General features: G+C 30.9%; 2 protein-coding genes across 3 annotated transcripts; one reads left to right on the top strand and one right to left on the bottom strand.

Moving 5' to 3' along the window:
- Positions 1-5680: 5680 nt before the first annotated feature.
- Positions 5681-12250, bottom strand: LOC114759599 (basic blue protein-like). 2 transcript variants are annotated; one of them, XM_028948799.1, is made up of 3 exons: positions 12239-12250; positions 7050-7252; positions 5681-6272 (listed from the first exon to the last, which is right to left on the bottom strand). In XM_028948799.1, exons 2-3 carry the CDS (start codon positions 7216-7218, stop codon positions 5881-5883), a joined length of 561 nt encoding a protein of 186 aa, XP_028804632.1. In that variant the 5' UTR covers positions 7219-7252; positions 12239-12250; the 3' UTR covers positions 5681-5880. The 2 variants fall into 2 exon arrangements, with proteins under 2 accessions (XP_028804632.1, XP_028804633.1); XM_028948800.1 differs by having other exon boundaries at positions 7050-7249; positions 12239-12249.
- LOC114759618 (L10-interacting MYB domain-containing protein-like) lies at positions 11735-12567 on the top strand. Its single transcript, XM_028948828.1, has 2 exons — positions 11735-11989; positions 12133-12567. The coding sequence occupies exons 1-2, from the start codon at positions 11735-11737 to the stop codon at positions 12565-12567; spliced, it is 690 nt and encodes a 229-aa protein (XP_028804661.1).
- Positions 12568-18528: the final 5961 nt, after the last annotated feature.

Here is an 18528-nt window from a genome sequence, read left to right as displayed (position 1 = left end):
GCTGGTTTTTGTTCTTGCATGTTTTTCTTGAATGGTATATATTCACTCTATTTTATTTTAATAAAATAATATATTTTAGGGTTAAGGTATATTCAGCATTTTGAAATATTTTTTCAGATGTATCCAACATCTAAAATATTTTGTGGTACATTCAGTCTCTTGAATTTTTTTTTCACCTTGGTGCTTGATGCACCAAAAAATATTTTGTGTTAGAAACACCTAAAAAATACTTTAGGATATTAAATGCACTAGAAAATGGTTGCACTTAAAAAAAATATTTGAGATTATTGAATACATTACAAAATACTTCGGGATACTAAATACATCAAAGAAAATATTTTGAGATGTTGGATATACATTAACCCTATATTTTACCCAAAAAGGAAAATAATATGCTGGTCATATTATGCAATATATACTTTAAAATCAAATTAAGAATCATCGAAGTAACTTTTACCTTCACACACCGCACACTTAGTCATATATGAATAATTTACAATACTATGGTGATAGAAAATAAAGAAATTCATTGACAAAAGTCTACCATATAGTAGAAAATAAATAAACTCCATAGTTTGAAAAGGTTGGACACGGTAGAAAAGAGTATAAATAATCCTAACATGATTTAAACAAATAAATTACACATTTGAAACCTTAGTTATGATAGAAAAGACACAAACTTAACATTCAAAAGGCACTATCATAGTTAAAAGAACGTGAATCATGCATTATACAAAAGCTAATCGTGATATAAAGTATTAAAAATACAATATTAGGAAATATCATGTTAGGGGGAAAAAGATTAAATCCATATATAGCTTATAAAGTCATTTATAAAATTCACTATGATTAAAAAAGTGAAACCTGTCACAAACAAGTTATAATGGTATAAAAACTTTTAGACCAAAATATATATTTGATCTTTTAATTTTACATAAGGTTTTCATTTATTCTATTAACTTTATAAAGTATATTTTTTAGTGGCATTATAAAGTGTATTTTCAGTTTCTTAGTCTTAATACATCTACTCTTATTTATCAAAAAATATTAACTCAACAATTAAATACTAGCAAAACACATTTAAATTTAAATCTTTTAATATAATGAAATAAAAACAAATGCTGTTAAAAATTTTTTAATGTCCATGTATTATATATAAAAATGATTATACTGCATCCTCTTTCGAATATAAGATCCAGTTGAACGGAGGTAGTATTAAAGGTTAGAATTTAAATATGATTGGGGGGGATTTAGTTGCATAATTACCATTTAATTTTGTTGAGTTAACAAAAGTTGATGTAAAATTAAGGGATCAAATGTATACTTTAGTTCAATTAAGTATTAATGTTGTCGAGATATATAATGTATGTTTGGATAATTATATAAATAAGATAATTATTGTGATGAAATTGATTTTTCTTGTTAGATTACTTTGCAGTCTCAAGAGATTATTTATTTGATGAATTTAGAGGTTTATCAATAATGGAATTGCTTTGAACCTTACTAGCCAAAAAGAAGTCTTGAACTTTCTCCACGTGTAATAGTTGTATTTATGAAATTGTCGTAGCAGTTTTAAACTGCTACCTCTCTTCTTGCAATGGTTGCAAATCCAATAATAGCGTTTCAAAGTACTGCAACAGTAGTTTAATTTAAAAAATAAACAAAACACAAAAAAAGGGGGCAATAAAAGAAAACAAAAAGGGTACCTTTCTAAATATCTTGTCCATTGGGTTTTTTTCTTAAATGCCCAAAATAGGGTTATTTATACCAATAGCATTATACTCATCCGGTCTTTAATATAATATATATTTAACTGATTTAATTAAATTAAAAAAGTTAAGTAAGTTAGTTAATTATAAAAAATATGACATATTTTTCTTAAAACATTATAATCACCTTTCTTAATATTCTCCCACTCTCATCTACTTATTGAGGGAGTATCAATAGGAACAAATTAAAAAAAATTGATAAACATGATAAATAGGTCTTATATTTAAGATTAAGATCAACTCAATAATTAGATTATACATTAAGAACCAAAGGAACAATCTATAATGTTGTAGCATGGAAGTTTCGATGTACTAAAAGAATGAAAGCTATAATGTAAATTGGGTGTTGGGGATTTCATCCCTCTTGTAATCTACCCATGCCCTCCCTATATTTGGATGGATAGAAAATTAGAGAGGAGAAAATACTAGGAGAGAAAACTCCCTAAAATAGTAAAAAAGAAATTATTGACTTTTGAAAATTTTCTTCTTAATATTCTCTCTATTTTCCTCCGGTTTTTTCAAATCCAAACGTAGCCATAATCTTAGTACCTGCTCTAACTCTTGCAAATAAAAAGAAACAAGGAGGGCGACTTGTAAAGTAGTGGGAAAATTGAGAAGTTGCTTGTCCAAGCAAATTTCATCGAAAAAGTCATATCCCCCCCCCCGGGGGAAAAAAAAAGTCATGGAGAAATACAGCCTATTTGTAAAGCAGGGGAAGAATTGAAAAGTTGCGTGTACATAAAAAATAAAATTCCATGTCAAAATACAGCCTCCTCAACTGCCTTTTCATTGACCATCTCTCTCAACAACTCATGACTTTATGTCCCTTATGCCAATTTTTTAAAGATAGGGTGAGTTGGTGGAAGAGATAATTAATAATGGATTATTATTTAATGGATATATTATTGATGAGGACTATACTTTCTAAGAACGTTGTGTTTATATATATATATATATATATATATATATATATTAATTTTTCAATTAGTTTCTTCCACAATCAATGGATATATTAAATAATGAATAGAATTTGCCAGGTGTGTTCTTTATCAAATGAAACATATCTCAATTGTTCTTTAATATAATATAATACTCGCTTCTAGAGGCATATTGGTTGGCATAAGTTGTTCTTCTTTTGAGATGTCCGAAACTTTTTTTTTAAAAAAAAAATAATTCATAGGTAAAAGTATGCATAATCATTTTCAATATTTAATGCATGATGATGATGATGATGATGATGATGATGATGATGATGATGATAATAATAATAATAATAATAATAATGTTATCAATTAAAATGTTTGCACCGAATACTTTAATTATGGTACAGTTTGTTAATTTATTAGGTGGTAACTGAAACGTGATACGTGAGATGACCAAGGATCTTTTCTCAATGTAACTTTTCTTTCACATTTGTTTTTTGCGGAAAGAAGTTTCTTGAATCTCAATTATCTGTAAATGTTTTTCAAGTGATATATAATTTTGTTCCCTGACATTTCACACTTGAAACAAATAGTATATTAGTATAATTTAGGAAGTTTTATGCGTAAATTAAAAACTCTACAGAAATTTATTGTTAATTTTTAATACTCTATGGTTATTTCTACTGAGAGATGTTGATCATAATAGAACGTGATTTGACTGTTTAAACACAAGATTTGGAGTTTAAGTCTCTACAAATGTAAAAGAAAAATACTTGGAGGTTTGACAACATCGAATTTAACCAAATTAGATAGCTATATTAAAAAAAAAGGGGGAGAAAGTTACTTAGTGGCAAAACAAAATTGAGAGTTAGTTGCATATAGCATAAAAATGGGGAAAATCTAAAAAAGAAAACAAAATGATTGTTGAATTTCAAAATTTCAATTTGCAAGGAAAATTACTACACTTGAAAGAAAACGACAACACATTTTTATATTAATTTCTAGTTCAAAATTTGAAAATTCAAGAATCATTTTTTGGGGATTTTTCCTTAAAAATACATGACTTGTTAATTAATCTGTACTTTTTTAGTATTTTTCTTTTTTAAAATACTATTTATTATCGATTTTTATTGTGTACTTCATGGAAATCGATCAAAAAAAAGAATTATTGAAAGATATGACAAGAAAATAAAATTAGAGCAAAACATAAACATGTTTAAGAGATACATATGTAGTTTAGAAATTAAAATTTTGAAATTTTAATATTTGTTTGGCAAAAAAAAAAAAAGATTCGAAGTATGATAGCCTGTTTGACCAATCGAATGATGTGACCGGCGTTAGAAGCCAAAAAGAATATCATATATTAGTAAATGGAGGAGGAGTCGTTGGCATAGCCACCGCGGAGAGTCATTTTATGACTTTTCCTTCAAAATTTCTTTAAAATCAAGGCTTGGGTTGGCGAAACAAATAATTGACATAAAAGAGTACGTAGTCCATTTTCTACGGTGCAATAAACTATTATAGTTATTTAATTTTTGGTGTAATAAAAGAATACTTTTATGCAAAGGCATAACTGAGTTTCAACTAGTTTGCTTTATACCTAAAACCTAAGAATAGAATCTTTGATCATTTATTAAGAAACCAGAATCCGTGTCAGCTACAACTAACCCTAATATATCAGTCCAAAAAGAAAACCCTAACATAAGCCGGTGTATATTCTTTTATTAAAAAAACTGCAATTCAGAGAATATAAATTTTCATGGGCCCTTATTATATTACGAAAAAGTTAATCCTTTGTTTCTTATACTTTCAATCCCTGAATTTGAATTGCATCCAACTCAGCACCTAAATGTTGACCCGATACAACTCAATTCTTATAGTTCTAGCCATTTAAAATATTTGTCCTTAAGTTTCAAAAATAATTTTAGATCCTCTAATTTTATTTTTTTTTAAAATATAAGGACAAAAAATTAGGATAAAATTATAGGAATAGAATTGTACTATATCGCCTTATACAAAAAAGAGTTCTATGAAACCAAATTTAGAAATTGTATTTTAATTAAGTCAACATTATAATGATCGAATTGCATCAAATTTAGATTAAAAAACTGAATTATGAACAAGTTAAAATTACATATACATGTAATAAGATGAACGAAGACTCTCTTCCACAACAATAAGATCATTTTCAACGAATTATTCATTAAAGAAAGACCAGAGAAAAAAGGTGTGAATCTGGACAAAGCTTGTGTATGAAAGTCTTCCTTGATAATGAAACGAACTGAAAGCCCCATGCCATTATCTATTAATAATGCATGTTAGTTTGTTACTTTCTCTTAGTCTTATAAAACAAACTTAGAAGTGGGACTTTGACACGTCATTTGTACTGTACCATGGACCCTACCACGGCACCAAGCACGGATGCCCAAGGCAATTGGTTCTTAGTCTGGCTTTATGGAGTAGTGCATGTTTCGGCTTGCATATACAAATGGGCTAAGGGTGTGTACAGCATTTCAAAATTTTTTAAAAATATATTTAACATTTTAAAATTTTGTGATGTATTTAACACTTTAAAAATATTTTTTAGTATATCTAGAATTTTAAATTTTTTTGTCTTGGTATTAAATGCATCAAAAACTATTTTTAGGTGCTAGATGTACAAAAAAATATATTTTGAAGTACTGGATGTATTGTAAAATATTTTATAGTACTAAATATCTAAAAAATATTTTAAATGCTAAATGGATCACAAAATATTTTAAGATATTAGATACAAATAAGAAAATACTTTAAAGTGCTGGATGCACTTTAACTCCGTGAAAATTCTTACTTGAACCTAATAATTTAACATTTTTCCCATGAGTTTTTTTTTTTTACTGTTAAAAACTTGCTCTATTATGAATGAATAGAAAAGTTGCCATTAAGTGTGTGCATAATATATGCAGTTTAAACATAAAGGAAAATAGAACTATTTACCAATGCTCACGATTAAAATCTGAAGGAAAATTTATTCATTTAAAGGATATAACATATATGTCAACATCAAATCTAACCTCCTTGTTGAATACAGATCACACAGATTAAAAACAAACCAAGAACATGATGATCACAAATCACCATCACATCTTCATATAATAATTAAAACAGGCACAAAAAGGAGAGGGGAAAAAAATAGCACTGCCTCTTTCCTAGCACATGAAGGCCAAGATCAACAATGATGCAACCAATGATCCCATCAATTGTTTAGCACTAAAAAATCCGCCAACTGCTCCGTTGCCGGCCGGTGGGGGTGGTGATGAGCCAGTTGCTGGAGTAGTGGTGGATGGAGTAGATGGTGATTTTGAGCCCGACGGGGCAGGTGTGGTGGGGGTGGAGCCGGCGGCGACCACATTGATGGCAAGCTTCATGCCACCAGAGCAATGGCCTGGAGTAGGGCAAATGAAGTACATTTTGCCAGGTGTAGTCAAAGCAATTTTTGTGTTTCCACCAGTGTAGGTCTTGAGGGCATTGGCAGTGCTGCAACTCTTGTAGCCATCCTCATTGACTGTGTCCACTCCATGGGTGGAGTCATATGTGAAAACTAGTTATCAAAATAAGTCAACATCATTTGGTTAGCTTGGTGTCCTTGGAGAGGAAAAATCAAATAATTAGGTAAAAAATGTTCAAAACGAGAAAAGTTGCGCACAAAAAAACAATAAAGAAAGAAAAGTTCAAAAAGTGCAATCTATTTTGAAAATTTTACAGGTTTGAGAAAGTTAAAAGTTTGAATGGAATAAGAAGCTAATAACTCAAACCAATGGAAAAACGCAGCAAAACAAAGTGTATGAGAAAAATAAAAACAGAGCATGTACCCTGTTTAGAATGAAATGGACTCTTTCATAAAAATAGACTCCAGGTTCAAAAAATAATAATTCAAACACTACTCTGGACATATAATTTAATTGTTCTTATCGTACCGTTTACTACAGTCAAACTGGACATGAAAATCATCAACACCTTATGTAAAACACACACACACACATAACAACTCAAGATCCAAATGCAGAAAAGCACCGTGACGTGATTTTGAGTTCATAGGAAATTGAGTTCCTTCAATTTTAACTCAAATCTTATCATTAATAAATAATGCTACTTATTTTTTTTTTAATATAACATCTAATGAAATCATATTCGAGCATTGTCGGGTCTAATTAGAAGTAGTTCTTCTAAAAAAAGTTCTCTGTATTCACATGAAGTCAAATTCAAGATCTCGTACTTAAATAGTCACAACCTTTTTTCACTATCACCAAGGATTGGTCAAGGAAATCTATTTTAGCTATAATCAAAAAGCATGAAAAAGGGTTTATGAGAAACTGACCAAGATTGTCACCAACAGTGAAGGTTTGTCCAGAAGCCCAAGAGTCATAGTTCCCACCAAGAGTCCATCCAGAGCTGCCACCAACAGTATGGTCTGTTCCAAACACAGAAGGAACAGCCAGAAGCAGAACCATCAAAGAACAAGCAGCCATTAATGTAACCCTAGCCATCTCCTTTCTTTCTTTCTTTCTTCTTCTTCTTCTTCTAGTAGAATCACAAAGAGGAAAACAAAAGCTCAGTTGATTGCTATAAGCAAGAAGACAGCTTGAGGATGAGGGTGAGGGGATTGAGGATGATGAAGAAGATATGTGTTGGCTTGGTGGAGAAAAGAAGGGCTATATATAAATGAATTGAGCCACCTACTCCCCTTTATGAGTGTTGTTTAATCTTTTGTGCCACTAACTTTGTTAAAATTGAATAAATTATTGGGAATAATAAATAATAATAATAAAGTAATGAGTAGTTATAATTGACGTAGTGGTAGTCCAGTTGTCATGTCCCTACCTAATGCGTTGTGATGGATCGTTGCCTTATTTGACTTGAAAGTCTATTAGATATCATGGGGATAAAACAAAAATGAAAAAAGCAAGGCTGATATAGAATATTCTAGAACAAGATAATTATTAAAGATGATTTATTAATTACGTAAATAATATGCGTTCTCAAGTTGACTAACTTTGATGCTATTGGCCGCCATGCCCTTCTTTTCTGGCCTCCCTTGGCTGCTCCCAATTGTGTGAATGTGATCACAAATATATTCTTTTGGTGATAAATTATTAGGTTCTCTTAGAAAAAATCCTTACGGTGGCTAAATAAGTCACAGAATATTTAAAGGTGATGAATGGATCATTAAGTTTTTTAGATACTAAATACATTTACAAAATATTTCAGGTGTTGGATGATCATTTACCTTGAGTTATTATGTAACATCAAGTATTTATTAAATCCTAAGTTTGGATGGTTAAAATTTAAAAAAAAAAATACTTTCTAGGAGAAACAATAATAAAAACGTTTATTTTATGTTTGTGTTCCATATGTATCATTATTTAATCATAAACTTACATGAAAAAAAAATGGACACTGATAAAGTCTGATTGAGAAATAATATAATATTATAAAAAATTTGACCTAAATATTTCGCAATTACGTGGAGTGATTTTCAATTACTTCTCACATCTCTTCATTGTATTTATTAACTACTCATGCTTTTTTAAATTAAGCTTAAGTTTCTGCTAAAATTCTCAATCATCCAAGTCATCTTCTCTAGGATTAACTATATTATAGTGTTATTGACTAATCTACTTGGACTCGTATAATTTTTATTGATGTGAGACTCTTCTAACGCAATGTTCCTCATCGATTAGGGTTGAATTTGAACAAAACTTTCTTATGAATACGTTATAACGAAATGTGTTTGTTGGGGGGCGTGTGTTTATATTCTTTGGACCCACAAAAGTTGTGTGAAAGGCTCCAAGTTTGAATTTATGTGATGATTCTTTCTAGAGCATATATAGGCAATAACTAACACATTGTACATAGAGTCCACACTATAAAGACACAAATGAAAATGATATATATCTTACTACAAGTTCTTCTCAATTCGACTACGTAATTGAGATCTTGATTATTATTTCTTCAAGTCTTAAGCATATAGTTAAAAAAGAATTGAGTTTTAATTTAGGAGAACTGTGATAAAGGACGAAGGAGATGAAGAGATAGATGAAAGCATAGAAGAGAGTGAGAGATAGAGAGACTACGCATAAAAGAAAAGGAAACAAGAAAGAAGGGTGAGACTAAAAAAAGACCAAAAAACAAAAAAACAAAATTTCATTTATCAAAAAGCGTTTTTAAAAAATAAATGAATTGAGGGCTATTTGCAGTCTCAACCTATTTATAGAAATTAATAACAAAATATTCTAGAATCTTGGAAATTAAACACAAATAATAATTAATGATAAAAAACAACAAGTTAAAATTAAAATCAAATATTTCTTAATAATATTAAATATTTAAAATATCTAAAAATTCTAGTGTGTTCTCAAATTATAGTTAAGCCAATGTTATTTTTATAACAAAATCATAATGTCATGGAACCTAATCAGAATCAAAATATGGTAATTATTTTATCAACATATATATATGTGCTTATTATCTAAGAAAGTTGGAATTCAAAACCTCAATTAAGAAATGTGAAATCCCTTATTCCTCAATCAAACCATCGCGATGAGAAGAAAATAATGTGTTTAATAAAGGTTGAAGAACTTAATTACTTAATCTCGCCAATATTTTTTTCTAAAAAAAACAGCTTTTCTTTTTTTTTTTTTTAAAATTATTTGCGTGTTCCTTTTATTGTGAAAGATTCCGAATTTTCCCTGGAGCGAAGGATGCGATGCGAATTATGGATACTTGGATAGATATTTGTATGGACGCATGGGCGCCGTGCCAGTCAGACCGTTGTGGTCAAAAAGGGGTCAGTTTGGGTGTGCTACAGGAAGCTGCACAGGAGAAATATAGTATATAACTGTCATATATAATATTATATATATAATTTGGTTTTAAAAAAAAATCTCCAAGGCTGCTTTTGCTATTACCTTTCTTATCATAATGTTCATATGGGTGAAATTGCAATTTTCTAATCTTTTTTTGCATCTCTTATCTAAGTTTCTTGTTGTGTTGAGTTACTCAAGTTCTCCAAATATTCTTTACATTTTTTAATTATATTAACTGCATCACATGCAAAAAGAGTTCGTTAATGGTTTTTTTTTTTTTTTGCTGATTTGGATTTTAATAGCACTTTGATATCGATACATTGCTTAAATTTTTTTTAGTTACTCCCTTTATAAAATTGATATTTTCTTAATTCCTTCTTCCTAACATCTATTACAACAACCTCACTTGTATAATTGTTTAATTGTTTATAATTGATTTTTTAAAAAAAACATAAAAAGTAGTCCATTAGAATAACTTGACCTAAATATTTTTCTTTTTAAACGTCATTTTTTTTGAGATATATGATTAAAACAGTTATAAACATATCAATACTACTCCGGTCCTTAATATAAGACTATATTTGAATTTTATTTTGATCATAAATATAAGATCCTAATCCACTTTGTCTCCTATATTTATGTATTTTTTTGTGTTAAAGTAGTCCTTCTAATAATGATAGTTTTAGTCAATAAGTTTGATTAGCAAGGATATTTTATAAAAGACAATACATATTTATTACAAATAACTAACTTAATTTCTTTTCTTAATCTCCCCAAATTAGTCAACTAGCTCTTATAATTAGAACCGGAGGTAGTATTAAGTTTCGAGAAAATTATTTTTATTAATAACAACCATACTTTTTTTTTTAATACAAACCACCATACATATTTTTGGTGCAAAATTGGGCTCATCCACAAAACTAAGGACAAGGAACCAACCAGGTGACATACAATTTAGGGTCCGTTTGGTTGGGCTTCTAAAGAGTTTTAAGTAGCTTAAAATCAGCATAAGCTCGATTGGTGTTAAGATGCTGTTTGGTTGGGCTTAAAAAAAAAAGTAGCTTATACAATTTAAGCTACTGAACGCACGTTCTGGCCCAAGCAGTGACCGAGAGGCTGGTCGTTATCATCCGCGAGTCCACCCTGTCGGAGCTGCTATCGTCGTCCCAACCAGTCGCCGCCGTCAGCTGGTCCATCTCAGGTGTGCGTCGAAGATCTTAGCTTGGTCTGATTTGAGCTGTGTTTCAGTGATCAGCGTTGGCCGATCTACCTCTGCCTAACTTCATTGGTCTAATTTGTGCGAGGTTGGCCGATTCCCATATGTTTGTGTTGGTTTTCGGTGAATGTGGAGTGATACGCTATTAATCAAAGCATGTAGAGTTGTGTGTTTGTTGATCTATTGTGAGCTGATAGATAGACTGAAATCGAACCACCGTGCTGTCTGAATGTTTTCTTCTTGGCCTGGTTTTGTGCTGTGTTTCAGTGATCAGTGAATTTTGTGATGAATGCTTGACGTTTGTTGATTTTTAGATCTGAGTTTTGGGCCAAACCTGGCATAGATCCTAATTGCTCGCTATAAACGAGTGTTGTAGGAGACAGGAGGAATAAGCCATATATTCTTCCAAAAGAAATCTGAGTCCCAAATTACATTCGATGTCAATTAATGTTGTCAAATGGTCCACTTCTTATTAGTTTATGATAAGTTTTCTTCTAATTTACACATCAATAAAACATTTTTAACCAATTCAAGTAATTTGACCTAAGTATTCTCTTTTTATTTTTGCCTTCAATTATTATCCATCATCTTCTTATTAATTGGATTGTCAAGGGTGAAGGATATTTTAGGGAAAAATTATTGATTACTCTTATACGTTTATAAATTCTTTTTTTGAAAAAATTTTTACCCTCAATTCTGTGGGACAGGTTTTTAAGAAAATTGTTAAGTACTCTTATGAATTTATAAATTGTTTTGCATGACACTTTCGCATATATACACCCACACACACACTTTTTTGGGGGAGGAGCAGAGGGAGTGAGCATGAGCCGATTGGAATCCAAAAATTAGGAGATAAGACAAGCCATTTATTGAGCAAGTAAAACAAGTCGTTTATTTCTTACATAATGTAGCTTGAATTTGAACATTTTTTGTGCTTTGTTTGCTTCTGTTAGTCTTATCTATATTATTTTCCACCTAGAAATGGATAACGATAAAGAAAAAGTGAGTTGGGATTCGTATACAACGAAAATCCTAATCGATGTTTGTGTTGAGCAAATTGTGCACAAGGAACGCCAAGGAACATCATTTACGAGGCCGGGTTGGAACAAAATTACAAAGAATTTTCAGAAAAGGAGTGGGAAAATGTATGACAGGAAGCAACTTAAGAATAGATTTGACATTTTGAGAAAGGATTGGAAGTTGTGGGAGAAACTTATGTCTGGGAGATTGGCATTGGTTATGATGCAGCGACAAATAGGGTGTTGGCCTCCGATGAGTGGTGGCAACGGAAATTAATGGTAACTATTTGTGTTGGTTGAGTTTTAATTTTAAATATCAATTTCGTCATCGCTGACACTTGCTTAATTACGTTAATGTAGGTGGATCCCAATTTCGAGAAATTTAGACATCAGGGGTTGATGTTTGCATCAGACCTAATGAAGATATTCAAAGATGTTGTGGCTTCGGGAGACTTTATGTATGCACCATCAGCCTCACAACCTCAGCCAGCATTCACTCCACAGCCTGACACAGAAGAGGAGGATGTTTATAGAGTCGGGCTCGACCAACAGGAAGGGTCGGGGGACAGTGAGGATGAAAATTTCGGTGTTGACCCAACAGCCACCGCAGGGATCTCAGATGATTTTGCCAGTTGCAACTTAAACAACCGTTCGAGTACTGGACCAAGTGACTCAGGAAGCTATGGAAAGAGGAAGAGGGGTGAGACGTCTGATGCGAAGAAGAAGAAAAAAGTTGCTGCGACTACAAAAATTTCTGATAGCCTGAGTGTTATAGCAGCTGCTTCTGAAAAGTGAGCATCAGCATTGGTTGAAGATCCCCAACAAGTTGAGAAGATTTGGGGACACCTGGCTTGCCTTGAGGAGCTTAATGGTAACCCTCAACTATATTATGCATGTGCGAAGATGCTTACGCGGTTGAGGTGGGCTAGGCGAGCCTATTTGGGGTTTATGCATGATAGAAGCAAGTTATTGGAGTGGTTGATACCGGTAGCACTAGACCCAGACACATGGAAGGGACCTGTAGATTAGGATTTAGTTTAGGACTTTGTTGTTTCACTGTTTTACTGTACTGCACTTGTTAACTTGAACTAATTGCTGTTTGAACCTAAACTTATGTGACCTGTTGTAAAAATCTTAGTAATGACTGTAATATTTATGCTAATTTCTACTTATCATATATGTGTTTAGTTTTTCTGTTTGCAGTATGATAATTATTTACACCTTCTTTAGGGTAATCCTTATAATGCTTACACTTTGTTGTCATCATAGTTACAGGGTTAACTCCAAAAATGGCTTCTTGGAATAATGATTCACCATTGAATGAAGATACTTTGAAGGATTGGAATGATGATTCTCAGTGGAATGAAGATGACCGTTCAAGACAGATTAATGAGGAATTAACACAATATGAAGCAGTAGGTGCATTGGTTGGTCATTACTGTGAAATGTATATGTTTAAACAACCCTGCAGAACTAGTGAGCAAACAGGAAATTTATGGGTGCAAGGCATTATGAATGGCCATGATGATCGATGTCCTGAAATGTTTTAGAGGGGATAAACATGTTTTCCACCTCTTATGTACCAAATTGGAGGAACACGGTTTACGAAAGTCAAACTTATGTGACCTGTTGTAAAATCTTAGTAATGACTGTAATATTTATGCTAATTTCTACTTATCATATATGTGTTTAGTTTTTCTGTTTGCAGTATGATAATTATTTACACCTTCTTTAGGGTAATCCTATATGCTTACACTTTGTTGTCATCATAGTTACAGGGTTAACTCCAGAAATGGCTTCTTGGAATAATGATTCACCATTGAATGAAGATACTTTGAAGGATTGGATGATGATTCTCAGTGGAATGAGAGATGACCGTTCAAGACAGATTAATGAGGAATTAACACAATATGAAGCAGTAGGTGCATTGGTTGGTCATTACTGTGAAATGTATATGTTTAAACAACCCTGCAGAACTAGTGAGCAAACAGGAAATTTATGGGTGCAAGGCATTATGAATGGCCATGATGATCGATGTCCTGAAATGTTTAGAGGGATAAACATGTTTTCCACCTCTTATGTACCAAATTGGAGGAACACGGTTTACGAAAGTCTAAATACGTAGGAATTGAAGAAATGGTCGCGATGTTTTTAAACACGGTTGCACATGGACAATGCAATAGGATTCCAGGAACGGTTTCAACGTTCAGGGGAAACTGTAAGTAGGCACTTTCATAATGTACTGTAAGCTTGCCTTAGCCTATCGATTGAACTTATTCGACCCATATCCTCCTACATTTCGTGGAACTCATAGAAAAATTGAGACCGATCCACGTTATTACCATTTTTCAAGGACGCAATCGGAGCAATTGATGGCACTCATATTCAGTGTGTTGTCCCTGCTGCAAAAAGAGACAAATTTATTGGCAAAAAGGAAATCCATCACAAAATGTTATGGCTATATGTGATTGGGATATGTGTTTCACTTTTGTCTTGGCAGGATGGGAGGGATCTGCACATGATGCTCGTATATTTGACAGTGCTATTACAAATTCATCTCTTAATTTCCCTCATCCACCTCCAGGTATATGTTTATAAGTTTCAATCACGCATGTTTTTTTTAATTATTTCATTTTTTTTCTTTTGACAATCTCTCTAATTGTTTCATGAATCATTAGAGAAATATTACTTGGTTGATGCGGGATATCCAATTTAGGACCAAAACCAACTCAAGAATTGGGTCCTATATTAAGGACCGGAGGAGTATTATTTTATTTTACTTTGTCAATTGGAGTTCAAAACTTTGTTATCCATTTAAATTATGTTTAGTTGACTTCTTCGTATTAAATTAATTTAAATTTATTGTATTATGTTAATTTTTTTTATCATGTTGCACTTCGTTTCTTAAATATTTTTTATGATTTCTCTACGGTTCGTAATTCTAATTCACTAAATAAATTTTACTTCATTATTATATTATCTCTATTCAATTTTTTCCTTCTTTCACTTTATATTTAAAATAATTTTGATTTCTCTAATTTTAAAATTTAATTCACTTATTCGTATTGAATTATTTTAATTCCATTGTATTATGTGAAATTATTTTTTTCCTATTTTTTACTATTTATTAAAACTCATATCCATTTTGGTCATTTTACAACCAAACTTACTTTTACTCAACCATAATCCAAACAACTTTTTACCAATCTCACTTTTGCAAATGGACTTTTCTGAACTCCAATCCAAACACAATTCAGCTTATCTAATTTAGCTTTTATCCCACTTCACTTATCCATAAGCAGTTTTTCCAATAAGCAGCTTTTCCAATCGCTCATCCAAACGGGCACCTAATCACCTGTCAATCACACAATGCCATTTGGGTAACCTTGGTGTGCCTAGGTTATTGGTTGGGATAGAGCAATAGTTATGTGGGAATCACCTCCAATTTCCATGCTTTACCAAACTCTTCGATGATCTTAAGAATCGAATTCGCTCCTTTTGATGAGCTTGTCTAACCCTCAATTGCTGGACCCATACACTTTGTATCTTTTCATGTAAACCAAATGGTGCCGGTAAAATCAACTGGAATGGTAACTTGCAACCGATGACTAATTAACAACCTATCAATAACAGTCCGCATGACATTTTTTTTTTTTTTGGTTTTCCGGTTACATCAGCATGACATTTCTATTAGAAGGGCTATAAAGGAGGCCCACTAAGAAAATGCTTGCCAGACCAAAATATTAAATCCTCTACCAGAGGGAGAGGGAACCTTGGACTTACAGCTGCAAACTACAAACAAAAGAAAGCCCACAAAGAGAGTGTTGGTTTGTGACCCCTGGTACACTTGTACATTGCCGAAAATAAAGCGAAAGTGCAAAACCCCAAAAAAAAAAAAAATATTGTGTCGCGTATAAGTAGTTGGCTCACATGCTAAACCCATGGCATCAAACAAGAATGCTCACAATAACTTTTATATTATTTTCCTCTTATACTTAATATAAGAACTAATTATTAAGTTGATATTAGTCCTAAATATAAGATATATTTTTCATATTTATCATTTTTTTAAATTACTTCTATTGATGCTTTTCAATTATAATTAAGTAGATGAAGGATAGAAGATATTAAGAAAGATGATTATGGTGTTTTAAGAAATTCATGTCATATTTTTTATAATTAACTAATTTATCTAACTTTTTAATCTAATTAAATTAATTAAATAGGTTTTACATTAATAATTAGAGAAGTAAGTTGTATTATCTACAATATAATTTCTATGTGGAGTGATTCACATATACATGAACACATAGTATGCCTATTACCCTATGTTTAGTAACTGATTTCTTTAATCTAATCAGTTAAATACATCTTACATTAAGTATCAAAAGGGTAAGTTGTATTATGTACACTATAATTTCTATGTGGAGTGATGCACATATACATGAACACATAGTATGCCTATTACCCTATGTTTAGTAACTGATTTCTTTAATCTAATCAGTTAAATACATCTTACATTAAGTATCAAAAGGGTAAGTTGTATTATGTACACTATAATTCTATGTGGAGTGATGCACATATACATGAGCACATAGTATGATGCCGTGTGCCCTATATTTGGTACAAGAAAAATGGAGGGGATAGAAAATTTTAATAGTTTTGATTTGAAAATTTGTAAAAGCGGGTTGTAAAATTTTAATACAGATCATATGTAAAATAAAAGAGTAAGAAAAATTAATTAAAAACTTTTAATCATATTTTTAAAATTTTTAAAATCAAACTCATTAAATTTTTTCCTTCAATTCCTTTCCCTTTCTTTATAGGATCATTATTATTAGATTAAACTTAGGATTTTATTATTAGGATGTGATTTATATTACTCCTCCGGTCCTTAATATAAGACCTAATTATTGAGTTGGTTTTGGTCCTAAATATAAGACCCATTTCTCATATTTATCAATTTTTCTCTAAATTACCCTTATGAATACTCCCTAAACCATAATCAAGTAGAAGAGGAAGAGGGTATTAAAAAAGATGATTATAGTGTTTTAGAAAAAACATGTTACATTTCTTATAATTAATTCACTTACCTAATTTTCTTAATCTAATCAAATTAGTTAAATAGATATTATATTAAAGATAGGATAAGTATTATTTTAGGCTTATTTTGATTTATTGTTATTTTATTATTCTAAGACTCTCATAAGGATCACCATCGTCATAATCAATATTAATTGCTTTCATAAGCAGTACTAGGATTGACAGTAAATTCTGAATATCGAATGAGACGACAGTAACTTTTCTTTCTAGGTTTTCGCTTTTTTGTTTTGTTTTCTTTTTTTTGGGACAAGCGATTAAAGGGGAAACCACCTAACGTGAGCTTTTCTGTTTTCTATTTTCTAGTTTCTACAGTTTCTTCCTTTCTCCCTCTTCCTTACTGTAGTCTTTCTTAGTGTCCTTCTTGGTTTACGTCAATATTTTATAAAAATTATATTACTCCCTTGGTTCTGTTTTTTTTAATAATAAACAACTTCAAAAATTATATGACTTAAAATATAAGTTAAAAACAATAAATATATAATATATATTTCTAATTATACCTTATTTATAAAGAGAGTACACTGGAGATAGTGAGTAAAAATTTATTAAAAAGATAATAAGTGACGTATATTCAATGAGGTAAAATTAAAAATCAGTTTAAACTTTTAGACCAAAAAAATTATTTCTTATGCTTAGAAACCTTGTTATGAGGATTTTTTTTTTTTTAAAGAAAAGGAATGGAGGGAGTATAATATTACATAAAAAATTAAAAGAAAATAAACTACTCAAATTTGGGGCCGGTAAAACTCGCCAAAAATAGCCGGATAGGGTTGGTCAAAAGCCAATCCGTTAGTAAACGAGCTTTTTTAACTTGCATCGTCAGGCTTGCAACTCGCCTGTTGGGCTAACCCACATTTATTTTTTAAAATTTTTTAATTATTATAATTATATTATTATATATTATATCCTATCTAAAAAATTAAAAAAATACTCATATAATTTATTTGGTGCTTTCAATCAAATATTTCAAGAAAAAACAAAAACTTTGTTATTACTTTTAGATATTGTATAAAAAAATATTAAAAAAGTAAAAAAAATTTTATTGAAAAAAATAAGTGTTTGGCGGGCAAATCTACCAACCCGTCTTAGCGGGTTAAGGGTTAGCTCCTTCAAACGAATATTTTCAACCCGATCCATATGAGTTCAATTCGTTACGAGCCAATCCGCAACCCGTAAGTTGGCCCTTATTACCAGCCCTACTTAAATTTGACTGTCACGTTTAGAGGTTATATGCAATAGAAAAAAAATACAACAACAATAATGTCAAAGCCTTATTTTACTAAGTGGAGTTGGCTACATGAATCACACCATGCTATTAGGCTCTATCAAAAACTTCTCACAAAAAAGTAATTTTATAAAATATTAAATCTCAACTATTTATTTTCAATCTAAAGAGGCGAATGGGGTGAGAGGGGAAAAAAGAAGAAAAATAGATAAAAAGAGGATTCAAATTCACTTATTTTATATAAAAACATACTCTCCGGTTTTTAATATAAGAGGTAGTTTGACTTTCAATTTTAGTTCTAAATATAAAATCTCAATACACTTTGTATTTTATATTTATCTATTATTTCTAAAATAACTCTTACAATAGTTGCATATGTTAAAGATTCTATCAAATAGTAATTCTAGCTAATATACATGATTAACAAG

This window comes from Neltuma alba, unplaced genomic scaffold, assembly GCF_004799145.2.
Source record: "Neltuma alba isolate B1F8T4 unplaced genomic scaffold, ASM479914v2 tig00010875_pilon, whole genome shotgun sequence".
Lineage (NCBI taxonomy): Eukaryota > Viridiplantae > Streptophyta > Magnoliopsida > Fabales > Fabaceae > Neltuma > Neltuma alba.
Note: the sequence above shows the minus strand (reverse complement) of the source record. Positions and strands in the feature narration are given on the sequence as shown.